Source organism: Lathyrus oleraceus, chromosome 6 (genome assembly GCF_024323335.1).
Source record: "Lathyrus oleraceus cultivar Zhongwan6 chromosome 6, CAAS_Psat_ZW6_1.0, whole genome shotgun sequence".
In the NCBI taxonomy this organism is placed as follows: domain Eukaryota; kingdom Viridiplantae; phylum Streptophyta; class Magnoliopsida; order Fabales; family Fabaceae; genus Lathyrus; species Lathyrus oleraceus.
This window is the reverse complement of record NC_066584.1, coordinates 10,571,467-10,591,254: the sequence shown is the minus strand read 5'-3', so window position 1 is coordinate 10,591,254 and position 19,788 is coordinate 10,571,467. Positions and strand designations below refer to the sequence as shown.

The 19,788-nt window shown below is 31.3% G+C and overlaps 2 protein-coding genes across 2 annotated transcripts; both read left to right on the top strand.

Moving 5' to 3' along the window:
* Positions 1–3,316: 3,316 nt before the first annotated feature.
* On the top strand, positions 3,317–11,447 carry LOC127091410 (uncharacterized). The gene is made up of 12 exons (XM_051030042.1): positions 3,317–3,670; positions 4,261–4,435; positions 4,576–4,659; positions 5,788–6,029; positions 7,032–7,254; positions 7,556–7,720; positions 7,807–7,938; positions 8,655–8,768; positions 9,742–9,786; positions 10,256–10,334; positions 10,597–10,653; positions 10,924–11,447. The coding sequence occupies exons 1-12, from the start codon at positions 3,483–3,485 to the stop codon at positions 10,980–10,982; spliced, it is 1,563 nt and encodes a 520-aa protein (XP_050885999.1). The 5' UTR covers positions 3,317–3,482; the 3' UTR covers positions 10,983–11,447.
* Positions 11,448–14,800: 3,353 nt separating this feature from the next.
* LOC127093883 (cold-regulated protein 27) lies at positions 14,801–16,808 on the top strand. Its single transcript, XM_051032779.1, has 4 exons — positions 14,801–15,153; positions 15,870–15,992; positions 16,080–16,332; positions 16,423–16,808. Exons 1-4 carry the CDS (start codon positions 15,148–15,150, stop codon positions 16,512–16,514), a joined length of 474 nt encoding a protein of 157 aa, XP_050888736.1. The 5' UTR covers positions 14,801–15,147; the 3' UTR covers positions 16,515–16,808.
* Positions 16,809–19,788: the final 2,980 nt, after the last annotated feature.

Sequence of the window (19,788 nt, the reverse complement as noted above, 5' to 3'; positions counted from 1 at the left end):
ATAAATATTTGAATTATTTAATGATTTATCTATTTCGAAATTTAGGATGTTATATTTTACACCACTACGGTTACACGTATCTATACCGTCAATGAGACTTAAAGATCCACGGTCGAGATAAAATGGTTCCATTCTTGAACACTCGTGCCACCTCTCTGATGTGCTCTCCAATAGCCCGTATGTAATGCACGACCACATGTTCCTCTAATATGTATATGCTTTCAATATATATGCAATATCCAAATATCATATACATAAGTAAGCAATTTATCTCATACATAAAACTATTCATATATAAATATTGCAAACTAGTCATGCTCAGATAGGTAAGAAAACTTATGACAATTATAATAATGACTATATTTTTATTATTATAGAAAATTATATAAAAATAGAGAAGTTGTATATGCCAAATATTGAATATTAGATTAATATTGAGAAAATGATTGCCAACTAAATTATTGATTATAACCGTCAATAGTAATAAATGTAGAATTTTATATTTTCATTGAGATATCAAAATAGTAAAAATTTAATCATACCCTAATATATTTTCCTACAACAAAATGAATAATATATAATTTATCTTTAGTCTATCATGAATAATTTTATCCTTTCACGTTTAAAATTTCGGTGAACAAACTTGGTTTTGAAAAATTATTGCAAGTGGAAAATTGTCACATGTTAAAGAGGTGAAAATCAAAATTTATAAAAATATTTCAAAATATTTATTTTGAACATGGCTTAGGTATTAGAGGTAATGGTTGCACAATTATGTATAATTGGTTGCAATTCCACTCTTGACTATTTTAACCTTACTTGATCTTTGTCTGTGGGAAGAGTATCCCTTATTCTCTATTTAATATATAATACTTTTTTATTTATAAAAAAAGGTAATTCAAAGTTGTCAAAAGAATTTAACACACTAAGAACTTCTAATTAACTTAGGAGAAATTTCTTACAATCTCACTATTGAATAAAAGTTACTATTATTTGAATGGTCATTTTGTCAATTTATTGTGCATTGGATAAAAGTTAGAAATTAATTCAAAAGTTAAAGAATTGAAATGTGACTTCAGTGATTTGATTGGATTGGATCACTCATACTTGTTACCGTAGTCTCTATTCCGTTGAATTTTTTTCGGAATTTTTTTAAATAAAATTTGAATGAAATTTATTTTTTAAAGATAAATAAATGGGGTATTTTGAATTTAATCTCACATTTTCTTGTAAGATATTTATGAATAACTACCAACTGAACTAATGTTATGAAACTCAAATTTAAATTCCACACAATTACTACATCACAATTAAATTTTTGTAGACCATCAAATCAAACATTAACAACACTACGTAAATTTGAACAGTTAGATTATAGATTTATAAATAAGGGAGTGGCAAAATAAAAAAGATTCTTTGGACATTTCAATTTTATCGGTAGAATTTATGCTTTTATCCTTTAACGTGTCAATCCCGCCCCACCCTTTTTTATCCCTCCTTTATGGACAAAAATATTATCGTAATTGTGTATTTTTAGATCTAAAATGTGCAATACCTATTGAAAATAATAAATGTGAGTTGAAAATTTTGAGAAATAAAATGTGAAAAAGTCTCACATTGATTAAAAAAATAAAAATTTAAATATTTATAAGTGATAGAACTTACACACGTATCACCTCAAAAAGAACTTATACATCTATCACCTTAAAATTTAGATAAATATATGATGTGTCTCTCACAAAATATATTATTCATAAAAAAAACTTTAAGAATAAAAATACTCCTTCTATTAAACTCCTGAATTGTTGATGAAACAGTGATAAAATGCGAGTTAACGTTTTATCCGGACTCCCAATATCTAACCTACTCCATCATTTTTTTTCCAAACTTTTAATAGACGGATATAAATAAAACAGAAATGCCCATTTATCAGCTCTACCTACAATACGTCTCAACCGAACGACTTGGTGCCACAAATGTGACGCACAATTAGTAGAACGTGGATCCATACCTGCTTCTGTTTGATATACATGAATCTCCGCCGACAAAAGCCTTAGTCAGAATCTGCTATCATGATGGATGCCAAATACTTCCAAATATTCTTACCACTTTCATGTGAACAAATTGATGCGCACTTCCACCCTACCCATTCTCAACAACAACAATTATACTAATATACTTCAATTAATTTTTCAAATTTGTTGAAACCTAATATAAGATCCATCGTAATATTGTCATTTAGGTTTTATTTATTCAAAGAGCAGTTTAATTTATTGTGGTATTCAAAGAACAGTTTTAATTTATTGTGGTATTCACATATTGCCACTATCCAACTATTTATTTATATAATTGAAACATAACGCTTAAACTATGATTTTTTTTAAAGTAAACAATTTACAAATAGCGCTTTAACTATAGAAAAATATCACAGTTTTATAAATTATATTGGCATTTCATTTTTATTTTAAAAGTCTAGTTTTATTGATGAAATTTTAATTTTTAACAGATTTAGTTAAATTAATTTGACGGATAAATTAAATGAATTTAGTGAGTTTAATATTTATTAAACTAAATTCATAGAATCGACTCATTTTTTATAAAAATTCTGGAACATTCGCTTTCTAAATTTTTATTTAAAAAAAAGCTATCAAATAGTAATTATTTTTTATTATTAAAAAAATGTTATTATTATTGATAATATTTTCAATAACATTTAATATTAATTTATTTATTATCATATTTTAAACCATAATTTAAATAACACTCAAAATTTTATATTATATCTCCTTATTTTTTTGTGAATATACAATATCATAATTAAATTATAAATATTATAATAAAAAAATATTAATTAAGTTCGATCAAATTCAATTATCTATGAATTTAAAAGAAATATTTGAGATTATTAATTTTTTTTTTATATTATTCATATTAAGCAACACGATCAATCCGGTATCCGACACGAGACAGTTGAAAAATTTGTAAAAATTAAAATTATTCTTCAAATTTCTAAAATGATTTGCTGTTTTTTTAAATATAATTTTCAAGTTTTTGGTATAAAAATATATCTATTTCTATTTTTTCTCAAAATAATAAAACAAGAAAGAAGAGAAATTACTACTATATTCTGATTTTTTTACTAAAACAACTCAATTTTTAAAATAATTCATGTTTAAGATAATTTCTTAAACTACCCAACTTTTTAAAAAGAAAAACTCGTGAAAACATTTCAGATAATTCTTCCCTTTTTATTTTTACTAAGCTAGTTTTCTAGTAATATTTAAATATTAAATTTGTAGAAGAGACAACTCATAGTTACAGATAAGACAGCTTCACTACAGCTTTGAAGCACTTTTTTCAATCCCAACAAATACTCCTCTCTCTCTCCAACAACTCCCTCACTACTAACACCGTCGTGTTGAATCTTCACGGATTAATCATCATCGTCGTCGCAATCACAGATCTCGTGATCGGCGATCCAAATGGACGGTTACGATGGAACCGTTAGGCTTGGAGCTATTAACATGAAGTATGATCGCGGTGACTTTGACTCCGGTGCCGACGTGTCGGTTTCTTCTCCGGTTACTAAACAGAAAGCCGCCGCCGCTAAGCAATTCATCGAGAATCATTACAAGAATTATCTTCAAGGATTGCAGGATCGCAAAGATAGGTACACAATTACATACATAGCTACCGAACTACCTACCTACTACTACTGCTACTATTCGCATTTCACTGTATTAGATTTTTTCCTTTCCTTTTCGTATTGATTACTTTCACTTTGTGATCTTCGGTATTTAATACTATGTGTAAATTTAGTTTCAAATCTTTGCAAATTAATCGATAATCCTTCAGCACGAGTTTATCAATTTATCTTTTGTTATGTTATTTTTAATCACTTTATGGTTATGTTTGAATTGAGTTGAAAATAGTTAGATTTCTAATCTAATGCTTCATTTGGCAATTTCTTTATTGAATGATATCATTCTGAATTTTTATGGCTTTGATGCGACAGCACAAAAATTTAGCATATAGAAATAGGTTTTTAGATTATCATGTGAATTATAAGATTATTTGCACTTAAGCAATAGTATAGTTTATCTGTAATTTGGTATATCAGGTGAATTATAAGATTATTTGCACTTAAGCAATATGGTTTATATGTAAGTTGGTAGGATAGGTGATTATAAAAATGTCATTTGTATATATGTAATATCAAGTGTTATTAATTATTTGAAATTTGTTATTGATCTGTTTCAGACGTAGAGCGCTTCAAAGGAGAGTGCAGGAATCTCAATTACCAGTGGAAGAGCAGGAAGTGATGATGAGGAATTTGGAACGTAAAGAAACCGAGTACATGAGACTTCAAAGACGTAAAATTGGAATTGATGACTTTGAGCAATTAACAGTAATTGGTAAAGGTGCTTTCGGTGAGGTATGGAAACACAATTAAGCAGTGGATTAGTGCTAATTTTACTTTATAAACTTGTAGTTTTTTGGATGGTGTTTGGTTGTTGTGAACTTAAAGTATGTTCATGCATCACTGTAAGTTGTTAGCTTTTCTGAAAAATGTAGGTTAGGTTATGCCGTGGTAAAAGTTCTGGAGAGATTTTTGCCATGAAGAAATTGAAGAAGTCAGAGATGCTTAGCCGTGGGCAGGTACCGTCTGTCAAACTTTACATGCACGACTTTAATGCATTAATATTCAAAATTGCACCAGTTAGTGCAGAAAAGAATCAAACCACATGATTTATCCGTTTTGCCCTATTTCTTCCATGTAATTGATTTTATTAATACTTCCCTAAATAAACTAACCGACGCTGTGATGGTTTGATTTTATTTTTACTTTTTATATATGGAAAACTTAATTTTAACTCCAAACATTAATGTACACAGCTGGGATGCCTTGCTAGTTTTCATTTATCAGAAAATAGTATCTTATTTTTGTAACCATATTTTTATTAGAAGGAGTTGTACAATCATCAAACTTAATTCTTCTTTATACCTGCCTGCTGTTTCTAGCAGTCTGTTGCTTTACAATTTTATTTAAACTGTCAGAAAGCTGATGCCATTTGTACTTTGACCCAGAGTAGTCAATAGTGGCACTATCCCGCTATAGCGGAGAGCGGAGGCGGCTGCTATGGGAAGAGCCTTAGCGGTGCAGAACACTATAGCGGCCGCTATGGGAAGAGCCTTAGCGGTGCAAAACACTATAGTGACCGCTATAGGGTAAATAGCGGGTAGCGGGGGCGGAGGGGTTCTCGGCCCGAAGTGGTTTCTGTCCCGCTATCCTTTTCCCTTTTGAAAAACCAAATTTACCTCCTAAGTTTTAAGTGTTTTAAAAGTAATTTTGGGTTTTTCAATCAAATTTGAGTTGAGACTCAACCCTAACCTTCCTTCACCTATGTTTCTACACTTCCAAAGAAAAATTACAAGCTCCTCCCTCACCTCTCTTTGCACTTTCATACTTCCCTCTGCACATCATATGTTTATAATCATTATTCATGTAATTTGTCCAATAAAGATCACATAGCGGCCATCCCGCTATACGCTATCCCAGTTTTAGGATCGGCTGCTCCACGCCGCTATCTGGGATTGACTACTCTGCTTTGTCTGTGGATAAAAATAGAATAAAATCAGTCATGGGAAGTTTTGGGTTCAATAATTATACAGGTTAAGAATTTCAATGCAAGAGTGAAAGGAATGATCTATAAATTTATTCTTTCCTTTGGAGTTTGGAATCAATTAGTGCGCTTATTTTTACATCTCAATGTCATTCTAATTTAGGTGGAACATGTACGATCTGAGAGGAACTTGCTGGCAGAGGTTGATAGCCGATGCATAGTAAAACTCCATTATTCATTCCAAGATTCAGATTTCCTATATCTCATCATGGAATATTTACCTGGCGGCGACATTATGACACTGTTAATGAGAGAAGATATTCTTTCTGAAAATGTTGCTCGCTTCTACATTGCTGAAAGTATTCTTGCTATCCATTCAATACATCAACACAACTATGTACATAGGTATGACTATTTTTGAACTGTACTGTTTTTGTTCTATTATTGGTTGGCAATAGCCAGTTTATGCACAATAGACTATGAATTGTGGGCAGAGAACACTTGGAAGGTGTAGCCAAGCTTATGGCTTGGTCTAACAAACATAAAGCACCTGCTTGTTTAAATTAGTCAAAAAAAGTATCTTACATGCAAGCAGCTTACCATACTAATAAGAATGCAAATGTTGAGTAGAGCTTATGCAATTTATAATTTAGCTTGTCATCAGATTATAAAGGACTATATTTAGGAACACTCTGTTCAGTCATTGCCCACTTTTATGCTGCTGTGAAATGACTTAAATTAAATTATTGTACAGCCAACCGATCTTCCAATCTCTGTTATTAAACTCCGCTGTTCCAGCCGTTATCTTGGCACGGAACAGCAAAATCAAGAAAACCGCGTTAGGCCGTGCCGTTCCGTCACATATGGGTGACTTGGTTGGAACGAGTGCAATAATGGGATTGGATTCATAACGACGCCACGTCAAAGCGGCCGCTCTAGCCGCGTCATTCGTAAATGATATTACCCTTAAATTTTTAAGGATAACAAAGTTATTTTATTGAATTTTATTGACATTTGCAAATATGTTTTCCTCGAGACTTCTGACTTTTATTTCTAAATATGAATACTTCATGCATTTTGATTAATTTATTTTAGTTTTTGAGAATTATGTGTTTATTAATATTAACTATATTAGTATCTGCGTCACTTAAATATTGGCCGTTCTGCTTTCCGCTCCTGGTCCATTCCACTTTTAGAGATGGCCGCGCCGTGCCGCTATTCGAGATTGATAACATAGCTTCCAATAATATGTTAAAGAGGGTCTTCAGGTGATGAAAATAGAATCACCAAAGCCACATTTACCTAACTTATATAAAATTATATTTAACATACTAACATGTATCCGGAGGAATATTCCAAAATTTATTGAGTTAAATATTGCTATGCTGAGTGGTATTTTGCTTGTAGGGATATAAAGCCAGATAACCTTATACTGGATAAAAATGGTCATTTGAAGCTTTCAGACTTCGGCTTATGTAAGACTCTTGATGACAAGTATTCAACAATTTTATTAGAAAATGAAGATTTTAACGGTCAAGAATCAACTAGTGAAACTGAAGGATATTTTGTCTCCCCTTGGTTGATGCCAAAGGAAAAATTACAGCAGTGGAAACGTAATCGCCGTGCATTGGTGAGTCTCCCCCATTTCAAGTTCCCCTGTATGAAATGTGTACCTATTGGTGTAACTGACAAATAGTTGAAGTATATGGATTAATGTTTGTTTGAATTAGTTTCTTTGGTACTGGAAACTGTTTATAATAAAAAATCTTCCGGGGAACACTTTTTACTTCAAAAACAGAGAATAATCAAATCCAAAAATGCTTTAACTTTTATTAAAAAATTATCACTCCTCCGCTAATATTAAGAGCCTATTTTGTTTGATGTTTAAACTACGAAGACTGTTAACTTTATCATCTTTTACATTAAATCAGGCATATTCAACTGTTGGAACTCTTGACTACATGGCTCCTGAAGTTTTGCTCAAGAAGGGGTATGGAATAGAGTGTGATTGGTGGTCTCTTGGGGCAATCTTGTATGAGATGCTTGTTGGATATCCTCCATTTTGTTCTGATGATCCAAGGATGACCTGCCGGAAGGTATTGGGGTTGATTGAATTTTCCATCCTTTCTATATCTTCTAAATTAATTATTTCCAACAAGCTGGTATTCCTGTATTGTGTCAGATTGTGAATTGGAAAGCATGCCTGAAATTCCCCGAAGAACCCAAGATATCAGCTGAAGCTAAGGATCTCATCTGTAGCTTATTATGTGATGTTGACACGAGACTAGGAACGAGGGGAGTAGACGAAATAAAGGTAAAAACTCCCATGGGAATATTGTTTGTTTGGGCGACTGCTCTATAATGCAATTTTGAATGGAATTATTTTTGCCAAATTGTTTGGGTTACAATTGAGTTTAAAGTAAAGTAATTAATGTTAAGAGTGTTTTTCACTTTAAAAGTTGGTTTGATGTAAAACTTACAGTAAAATTTCTAACTGTGTAAAAGCTACTTTATCACTCTTAGACAAATCAAGATTTGGATTGCATGACAGTAGCTAAACAGGATGTTTGATTTACCAAAGAAATATTTACAAAAGCTAACATGTCGATTTGGTAAAAAGTGCATTGGGAAGGGATAAGTATTTAAGAACTTGGGAAACCCCCCCGTAAAAACAACAGTACCTACTAAAGGGGAAGCCAAACTACTTAAATACTCTGCCCAGCATTCCATACTACTTGATGTGGGGCTTAGACACCCCATAACACCCAAGTCCTTTTCAGGAAGCATTTTTCCTGTTTGCTTCCAATTTCCTATTTTCACTAAAATCATGCTTGACAGGAAGGAAAATCAATTATGATACTCTACTGAAACCAAACATGCATAGCTTAGTTATTATGGCAATTCATTAAAATACTAACTATATTCTAGTTAAGAAATTGATGATTCCTCAAAAGTCAGGCAGTTAGTGTTATGTGGTTAGAAGATTCCAAATACTATTAAAATACTAACATATTAGCCCTTGTTTTTCAGGCTCATCCATGGTTCAAGGGTATTCAGTGGGACATGCTTTATGAATCGGAGGCTGCATATAAACCTACAGTCATTGGAGACTTGGACACACAAAACTTCGAGAAGTTTCCTGATGTAAGTACATAATTACAGGAAAGTTTATGCATTGGAAATGAGTGAAATTTATTCACATGCTATAATTTCTTGTAAGCTCTAAAATGATTTGTTTTAAAAACGTATGAAATATGTAAAGAAAACGTGTCATTATGCATGTGCAAGACAATAACTTAAATGGTTTAGCTACAAGTGTTCTCGCAATTTTTGTCCCACGATCATCACAGTGCAAATTATCGTTGCTGCTACTGTTTAATTAAAACCAGCCTCAGATCTCTTGCATGGAAGACACATAAACCCCACTTTGCCTTTTCAAACAAGAATTCAAGATTGTATTAAGAAAGGGGTAACAAGGATCCAACTCCGAACCAATGGATTATAAACTCTAATACATTGTTAATGAGCAACGTTCCTAAACGATGCTCTAAGAATTGGTGATCCAAGCATTAAATGGTTTATATTCAGATGTGATTCAATATAGGACCTTATATTGTTGAATGCATCGAACTGATCTCAGCAAGTGGAGAAATGCTTTAGTAGCCGCTGTTGGTGCTATAAGAATTGGATAGTTTTTGAAGTGATAAAGACAAATTAAAATAATCTTATGTTTTTTTTCTTTGAAATTGTTTCCCCAATCTTTCCAGAGAAGTATTATTATATATTGGATTCTCTCAATTTCTTTTCTCTCGCGGGTTTCAAATCCCACCCTTAAAACTTTTCTTTTCCCATTTTTCATTTTAAAATCCCCTCCCACCCATTTTTTATTTAAGGGTCCACATCCCACTCCCCTCTCATGTCACTGGATGGGATCCACATCTTAGTTATCTGGACCTTTCCTTTCAGTTTTGTTATCATGTGCAGACACTGAGTCGGTAAAAGAATATTTTCCAAAACTGGTAGCTTTTGGATATTATTGAACATTGTAGTTGATTTATGCCTTCTATTTTCCATACTTTTTAACAACATTTAAACTTGTGATTTCAATAATTGGCAGGTAGGACCACCATCCGTAACTGAAACAATGGGACCTTGGAGAAAGGTATTTTTTTTAAGCTTTCATCTTTCTTTTTAAAAAAAGAATTATGTCTGGCTCCTGTTATATTTACTGATCAATGAAGGTTATTTTGATAAAAGATGAACAATAGTGCAATACTGTATTCAATTGCATAAATAAGGCCTACTCAAAGAAATTTGTCTTCTCTTTATGTGTCATTAAATTTAATTTAATTTTTTGTCATGTTTATTCCTCTTGAAATGTTCCTTCGCTGTCTTGTAAATCTAGCACATCTGCTGGTGTATTTGAACTTACATGCGAGTAAGGATTCTCTCCATTTCTCAAAAGAAACAGAGTTATCTATTACTATAGTTTTGGTGCATAAATGTGTGATTAATGTCGCAACTTTTATAACAGGAGAAAACAATGTGTGATTAATGTCTCCTTTGATAATTTACTATTTATTTAAAGTTGCGAAGTAGTGATGTTTTATTTTTGTTTTCGACACTTGCAGATGTTGACATCCAAAGACACTAATTTCATAGGATACACTTATAAGAAATCAGACATCCTTAAATCAATTGGAGCTACAGGTATGTAACTTTTGATGCTTCATACTATTGTAGAACAGATCATAATTTTGGCCGATGATTTCCTGGATTTAAGTTTATATTAAGTAAGAAATGTTGATCCTCCAATTGTTGTAAGCATGGCCTGGGAAGATACTCTACAAATAAAATAACTGCACCTTAGGATGACCAAAAATATGGCCAATATTTGTTAACTAAAACAACTGTCATTTGTTGCTTTAATATTTTAGTGTTCATCCTCAGATTTTGACATTATATTTTGCAGATGAAGATATCAGAGTAAATGGATCATCAAAATCACCCTCTTTGATTTCTTTGTTAGGTATGATCTTCCATACTTAACGCACATATGTAAACTAGTAACTTGAGTCATGCAAGTTTTTGCACAATCTAATTTCTTCTGGAGTGCGAATAAACGTGTATGCAGCAAAGTTTTTTAATATGCCCTGTGAAGAAGAAATGTTTTTAACTAATAGAATTTGGTAACAATAGCAGTTATTCTCAGTAGCTTTAGTTCTTCCAGTATGACCAATATTAGTTCAACTTGGTTATTGTTACGGCATATATATTTTAACACACTGTATTCATGCAGGGCAAATGGATTTGCAAGATGTCGTCATTACAGAAAATGAACAGAAGCCAGAAACTTGAAGCAAAACTTGCTTGTTTTGCTTTTACCGAGTTTTGTATTCTATTGATGTAAGCCTGGCATTTGAAGATTGTAAATGACTAAATGTTAGAAAGCAAGCTCATCAATAATTAAATGCAGTCAAGACTGGAGTGAGATCATGAATCTTGGGGGAGTTAATGCCAGGTTGCACAGTTTTAATTGTTTCCAAGCTCTCAAACTACGAAGTCAATCCTATTCTGTTCATATGCAGTTCTACTTCAGTCTTGTTAATTCCAGTCCATCATCCTGTTAATTAGAAAAATTTTTGGCTCTTAGTTTTGCTGGTATACAGATATTTTGATTGAATTTTTGCAAAACAACAAATAATTACGGTGGTTACACCCTAGTAATATATGATTTTTGTTGAATATTCTAAAAATTTATAAAGTAATTGTTGGTGTGTTTGGTAGCTGCATGCATCAAACAGCGACATAAATTACCCTTTAGTCCCTTTTCTCCTTGAGAATGTACATTTCTTTAATATCATGAACCAAAGAAATAAATGTCAAAATCAGAAAGGTTTCGGAAGGCCTTAACAAAAGGGGAAATAATCAGGATCTGAGGAGGTAATGGATGATGATGCTTCACATTTTCAATTGACCCATCATTATAATTATCATTGAACAATTATTATTATTTAACTTTCTTGTGAGCTTTGCTGGCTTCATTTTTTAAAGCTTCAAATGCCTGTAAAGAGTACAATTCGTTGTACCCGGTCGTTGTTTTCTATCCAGCAAACGGATTTTGAATTTGTAGTGGGTTTGCTGTGTGTGCTACTATTGTTTATAGAGAGGAACGGTAGTAATTTTTAGTAGTCTGTTTTACTGTTTATAGTAACATTTTAAACCTTTTCTTTTATTTATAACGTTTGTGAAAATGCCACCCAACCTTCTCTAATTGAATCCAAAATCCTAAACTACAACAAAAATGGCATATGAATTTAAAAAGTATTGGTACAAGGTAAAATAATGCACCGTTTTTAAAAAATACAAATGATGTTGCATATAAATAATTGGCTTTAAAAAAAAAAGAAATATGTAAAATAATTTTAGATTGTCAACCCATCAATAACGTGTATTCCGCTTGTATTTTAGAATTAGATTGATGATATTGTAGATTAATGAATTTTATTGAATAATAATATAAAATTATTTTACTGTTATCTTACTATCTTTAATCTCTTAAAAATAAAATATCACAAATTTGTGAAAAATTCTCATAAAGTTTTATATTCAACTTCATAAATTTTTTAATTTCTAATTTAATTTACTCAATATGGCATAATTGATCTATATGGATGATTCTATATTACCTATCATAATAAAATGAGAACTAAAATCATAATTAAATTAATTATTATGATAAACAAACTTGTTATATGCAAGTGGTTTGAGTACTTCCATCTCCTCCATCTCAAGCAAGTGATTTGGTTCTGATAATTTGTGATTAGGATTTTTATATGGAAAGGTAATTCAAATTTTAGTGTACATCTTATTGGATGAAATAAAATCACTAAGTCCAAAAATATAGGTGGTTTTGGGATTAAAAAATGAGAGATTAATACCTCTATGTTGTGTAAACTAGTTTGAGATCTCCGATGGAATTGTGATTCCATGTGAGTCTAAATTTTGAAGGATAAGTATATAATTGATGAAACGTTTCTTAATATAAAAAAGAAATTGAGATCAGTTATTTGTAATGCAATTATGAAAATTCTCTCGGCTCTTAAAGATGTATTTGAATTTAGATTGGAGGATGGGAACTCCACTTTCTGGTTTTTTAATTCGCCTGGAGTAGGAAAATTAGCAGAGTAGGTTCTCTCTGTGGATTTCCTCGATCTGAAAATATGAGTGAATGATGTTTACTTGGACGGAAGTTAAAAATTCAATTCATTATATTCTAATATTCCCTCAGTTGTTTGTGATCGCCTAAAAAAGTTTCCCATTTGTTTTAATTCTCTAATCTGATTGGTTAATCGAAAAAGGCAATTTAGAAGGTATATATACTGTTCAGGATGGTCATAAATGGCTCACCGAACTTGAATTTTAGAATACAACTCTTGGAAGACAATAACTCTTGGAAGTATGTGTGGCATATTCTTGCTCCTGAGAAAGTCAAATTCTTTCTTTGGACGACTTTACATAAGTCCTTCCTACGAGATGAATGTTGTATCATCGTGGTATAATTCAAACGAATCTTTGTCGTAGATCCAATAAGAATGCTGAGACGACTCTACACTACTTGAAATACTGTGAATTTGCTACTCGCTTTTGAAAATCTATTTACTTCTTGGATCCACTATTCTTCCAAAGGGATATCTTATACGATTGGATTAGTCATGACATCAATATCGACTCTATCTTTTTGCCTGCTTGCGGATGGTGGTGGCGCGCTAGGAACAAACAGTATCTTGCGAATGAAGTTGTATCTTTTTATATTTTGAAACAATGCTAATTTGTTGGTTAAATGTTTTATCAAGCATAATATGTCTCATCCAACAAAAACGACCACGTGGAATGCACACAAACGTAGGAATATGATTTTGAATGTTGATGGCAGTAGCCTCAGTAATCCCGACGTCTCAGATTTTGGTGGATCGATTCGAAATGTTAATGATGCTTGGATTCACGTTTTTGCGGATACTATTGATTATTCTAAAATCTTTCATGTTGAGCTGATGACAATATATCATGATTTGTGTATGACCTGAGAATTTGTCATCAAAGATATGATATGTTCTTCTGACTCCAACTCTGTTATCAAGGTTATCTTAGAGTCTTAGCACTAGTATGTAGCGATTATTCACAATATTAAAATCTCAAGGAATGACGAATTTAAATGTTCTATACTCTTAAGAAAGAGAATGATTGTGCTGACTACTTAGCAAAACACGGAGCTAGTAATGATGTGGCGTACCAGTCATTTGCAGATCTTTTTGTTGGAATCATCACTCTCTTATTAACGGATACTAATGAATTTTTTTTCTTTTAAATATTTCTTCTTTTTCTACCGTAAAACACTTATATAAAATGATTAATTTTTAAAATATATTAATAAACAAGATATAAAATAGGAACAACTTTTTTATATTATAAATTTTAATCAATTATCTCGATTTTTTTTATAGAAAATAGGTTAAAGATAGCTCGTTGACATGCAAATATTTGTGTTTTGTGGATAAGTTAAAATAATTAAAAAAATCCAAACATATCTAACTTGACCAGGTTAACAGCTTGCACACGATAAGTTCAACTGAACAGTACATTAATTGAATTGGATACTTTATGAAAAGCTTATCATGTTCTGTAATTATTGAGCCCATTTTTTTATAAACAAATGTTAATAAATGTTTTAAAGAAACATGTTAACAAACTAAACATATACATATACTACAACCAAAACTTTGAAAACTTAAAAAAAAAAGCTTTTTTCAAATATAACTTTTTAATTATTTATCGCCTGTTAATTTTAAAAAAAATTGTAAATAAAATAAAAATATCTGTTTTGTCGTTTTGAAGCTATTTCACTCAACCACTTCCAAAAGAAGTTTCGCCAGGCAAAAGTACAGATGCACAGATAAAATATCTAGAACAGGTCCAGAAAGCATAGTACATCATTTTAATATCTCATTGAAATATATATATATATATATATATATATATATATATATATATATATATATATATATATATATATATATATATATATATAAGGGGTTGACGGATTTTGAAGTTCAGTAATGTCTACGCCACATGAATATTAAATATTATGATATTATCATAAGATGAAGAAATGTGAGGTAGAAAGATAAGAGATATTTATTTTTGGATCAAACAAAAAAAAAGATAACAGATATTTTTGATGCTCCAATGAAAATATCTATGGAAGAAGGACAAAAGTGACGTGGCAATGAATTGGTCCCACGACACGTGTAAAAGTGTATACAACTGCATTCTCTTTTTGTTCCAACAAACAACACCGTCTCTATTTTCTCTCTCTTTCTCTTTTTATTTCACATTTATTCATCCTTCTTCATCTTCACAAAGAACACAGCAAAAAAAATAGAAAGAACCCAATTTCTAACTCGGACGAGTTCACAACGAGTCAACCCGATTCATTCTCTCTATATCACCCTTGAAGAAACTTATGGAGGTACTTTTCTTTCTCACACTAAGTTACTTAGATATTTTTACTATCAATTATTCCTTTGTATTTGACCTATATTATATGTTTTTTTTTTTTTGGATTTTTGAAAAAGTTATATGTGACTGATATTAAGATAGAGATTTAGGGTTGATTATGCATTTGAAGAGGTTGCCATAAATTTAGATATTTCTTATATATTTAATGTTTCTCTTAAATATAGTATTTATTTATGCTATTATTGCTAATGAAAGACTTTTTGTGTCCATTAAATTACTAATAAAAGACTTTAATTTACCATTTTCAAATAAAACAATTAATTTTTGTTTGAACCAACGCCCTCTCATGGATCTTAAACTAATACCAGTAGATTAGACCAACTCGACCGTCTTAAATTTAATAATATTTAAGAATTATTAAATTAAATGATTAATTTTCATAAATATATTTACACAATTATACCACTTTTTATATGATTTCTGAAACATATTTAGAATTATATATCTAACTGCATGCATTAATTCATGCTTGTGTGAGTTACATTTGATCTGAAACGAAAAATATCTTTTCACAAAAGAAATAAAGAATATTCCGTTTGATTTTTTTTTTGTATAAGTAAAAGCATAAAAAAAAATATATTTTTTATGCAGATTGTACTAATATTCATGACTGGGTTATGATTATCAATAATTAACTTTATATATTGTAATTTGATTAAATCACAGGGAATTAGAGAAACTGAAGAATGGACAGATGAAAAACACAGCATGTATATAAAGTCAATAGAAGCATCTTTTGTTAATGATTTATATGATTCTAAGCAAACAGGAAATTCTACTACTGGCCAGGTTTCAAAATTTCAAAATTTTCTAACACTAATTAAAATTCTCCTAATTTTAAAATTTCTTAACTATTTTTTTTTTCTGTTATTATAGTTCAAGGTTCTTCGCGGAGGTTGTTGGCAAAAGATGAATTTCGAACGCGAGAATCCTCAAATGAGTAGAGGTAATTCGCGCAATGATTTAATCGCGAATCCGTGGATTCAACACTATCGATCTTCAAGCAAACAAGAAAGTGCAGTGTCTCCATCCCCTATAACATCTCAACATGTTGTTAGTCTAAGCCATCGGAAGAAAATTTCTTATGAATCTCAAATTTATGATCAAAATATGATTTCTAGCGATACAGGTTAGTCTAATTAATCCATAGTTAACTACGATTAATTTTGTTTAACGACTTTCTTAATTCTCACGGTTGAGTTTTGTTTGGTTCTTGTAGAAGTGTCGGATCAGAATTTTGTTGACGAAGAAGTGAAATATGAAAAGAAAAACACAAGTAGCGCGAAACGACGAAAGTCTTTTGATTGTTGATATGCAAATGGCAATGATGGATGGTAGGTGTTTGAAAATTACTTGTGCTTTCTTGGAACTAAGTGATGAACATTATATTAGCAAATTTGATTTTCCATTAGAGATGTTACTTAGAATTGTGTTTGTGCTGCAAAGAATAAGACGTTTTCCATTGAAATGTTCTTAGGCAGCCACAAGAGGAGTTGACACAAACATAAGCTAATGGTTGGAGTTAACTTATAATTGGAAAGTGGAAACTTAATATTGAACTCTTTGTATGTACAAGAGTAGTTAAACTGATATTTTGCTTCTTAAGTTTATGATGCATTATCATTATAATATTTATATGTATGAAAATTATAAATACATTCTCAAAGCACTATTTGCTTTGACTATGCGGTGGAATTGTGGAAAGATTTGCAAGATCGTTATACCAAAGGCAATCCTTTCCAATTTTCAAACTTGCTTAAAGACCTACATTCCACAAAGCAAGGCAATCACAACCTTTTTGTCTATTTCTTTGATTTGAAGATAATGTGGGATGAACTCGATTCACTTCGTCCAACCCCTTCTTGCACATACCAAAGTGTTATTGCTCTCTTATCTTATTTGTGCAAAAATTCAAACACTTGAAACATGCTCCCTCAAAGATCTCAATGACAATTACAATAACACTTCCTCCTTATGGATCCTCTTCATTCTCTCAACAAGACTTATTCAATGGTTATTGAACAAGAGCCTCATCCTCCTTCATCCATATTGATTATATTATTCTTGCTTTTTAGAATTTCAATTTCAACTGAGATAGAGCTTACAACAATCAACGCAAGGGCATAAACAAATGACAATCAAGAAATTACATGCTATGCACTCACTGTCACAAAATCAATCATACAATCGAAATAGTTCAAGTATGAATTTCCTCCGAAGACAAAAGGCCAACTCTGAAAATGGGGGGTTGAGTTGTGTATGCCTAAAAATTATTTCACTTCTGAACCAGCAAGTTCAAATTCTGAATAATGTTCAGACTCTGATATTAGAACTAATAAGAGCAGCTGAAATAAAATATTCAAAAATAAATGCAAACAACATACAAAGATTATCCTGGTTCCTCTCCTCAATTGAGACTAATTCAGTCCCCTTGCCTGAACAAGAGATTTTCACTATAACCAAACAAGTTACAAATTTCTCAAGTACACTTGCAAGAGACTTCAATGCTCAATCAACCTAGAAAGAGACTTCTGCTCAAGCAACCTTGCAAGAGGCTTCTGCCCAATCAACCTAAAAAGGGACTTCCTTGCTCAAGTCCTCAGACATGAGACTTCCTTGTTCAAGCACGCAGGCAAGAGACTTCATCTACTTTAAACAAATAGTTTAGTAGATAATAATAACCACTATATTTAAATACATAATCAGAAATATAATAGTTGTGTAATAATCATGTGATACAAGAAAATAATGACATTTTAGCTGAAATAATAGTTATGCACAAAGGTTTCACAACCTCTTAATATTTCTAAGATAAACAAAGATAAGAAATCTTAAGATCTTAGGCAATAACAGTTACCAGAAATAACAACTCAGAGTTATGCACAAGATCTTTCAATGTGTTGTGATGTTGTATCATTTCTTTGAATCTTCAGCTTCCTTTTATAGAGGCTGAGAAAGAATCGTTTTAGGGTTTGAACATAACGATCAAACTCAGTGAAGAAGCATGTCAAGAGAGACGTGGGAGAATGCATCTAGTTTGAAGCTTTGTCCACTAAATAAAGGCATTGTTCACAACATCTTTCGAAGTACTATGTATCTACCAAAAGATAGAACAGACTGAAGATGTCACATCACTATTCCTTGAGCCTTGTAAAACGAAATCCTAGTTAACTTTAACCAGAAGTCTAGGGCTTTGAAAAGACGAGTCTGCTTTGGTACAGTGTACAAATCAAATTCTCTTCAACCTTTCAGAAGTTGGGTCATGAGACCAGAGTCTGAACCTTCAGAGTCTGATGCCTTCAGATGTTGGTGAACCAATTCAAATTCTGATCAATCAGAATTAGACTAACAATGCTTCTCGAGAAATGCTTTCAATCAGGATTAGTCCTATGTTTCTGATCCTACACACTTAAACATATGTTAACATACTCATTTATTTTTTAAATACTTTGTTATCATCAAAACCTAAGAGATATGATCAATCGTGTCCCAACAATCTTCCTTTTTTTATGATGACAAACAAATGTATTTAAGAACAATAGTTGGTCAATTTTAACTAACTTGACAACATCAGAGTCTGAAGTTTGTCAGCTTCACCTGAGTCTAATAATCTATAGGTTGAGTTTTGTAAGCTCCCCTTAAGTTCTATCCAAGTTAATTTAAATGTATTTTGATATAAAAATTGTTCAGAAGAAATCAATATAAAAATAATTGAATAATTAGGGTTTAAAGTTAATTAAAAGCATTAACAAAATACTTTTAACCTTCTTAAATATTTCCATAATTTTCTTCTCCTTTTGTCATCAACAAAAAGATTATAAATACAGACACTGTTGACTAATAAGCATATGAATCATAATTTTCAAGATGATAAAAGGTAGTCTGTGACAACATGCTTTTCAAGAAACAGTAAGTTCAAATGCACAAGATTCAAAGACACAGTCTTCAAAATATAAGATATTTTAACTAAACCCCTATAAAAATATTTGCAGAGCCAACACCAAATAACAAAACTCACAAAAATGGGCAAGAAGAAGACATTCAAAGCAGATAAAGGAGATTTTGAAAAAGAAATTCGCAATGTGATGAGAAAGGACGTAAGAGAAGAGAAAAATAAGAAGAAGAAGGTTGGGGAGTTAGCAAGAACTTAGAGAACCACACCAGCAGATGAAGAAAACACATCTAGTGGAGTTATTGGGAAGATCAAGATTCCAGCAGCAGATAAGGAATGAGATGAAGACTATAGGATTTTTCTGGAGACTTACAAGGGAACATAAGACAAAGAAGATAGGGTTTAGGAATCGATCTTGTAATGTCTTATGAATAAAGTTTCCATTTCTTTTCCAATAGTCACACAACCTTTGATATATTTCAAAATATGGTTTATGCTTAAAAATCCGCCAGTACGAGAAGTAAGAAAGATTAAATCAAAAAGAACAAATAGAGAACTTATCATTAAAAAGAAATATAAGCTACAGAGATAAAACATAAAACAAATAAAAAAACAGCTAAGTAGAAGAAGAAGATCCATCCATAGAGACCACCTTGACCTTAAACGGGTCAACAACTTTCAAAGCTTTTGTAA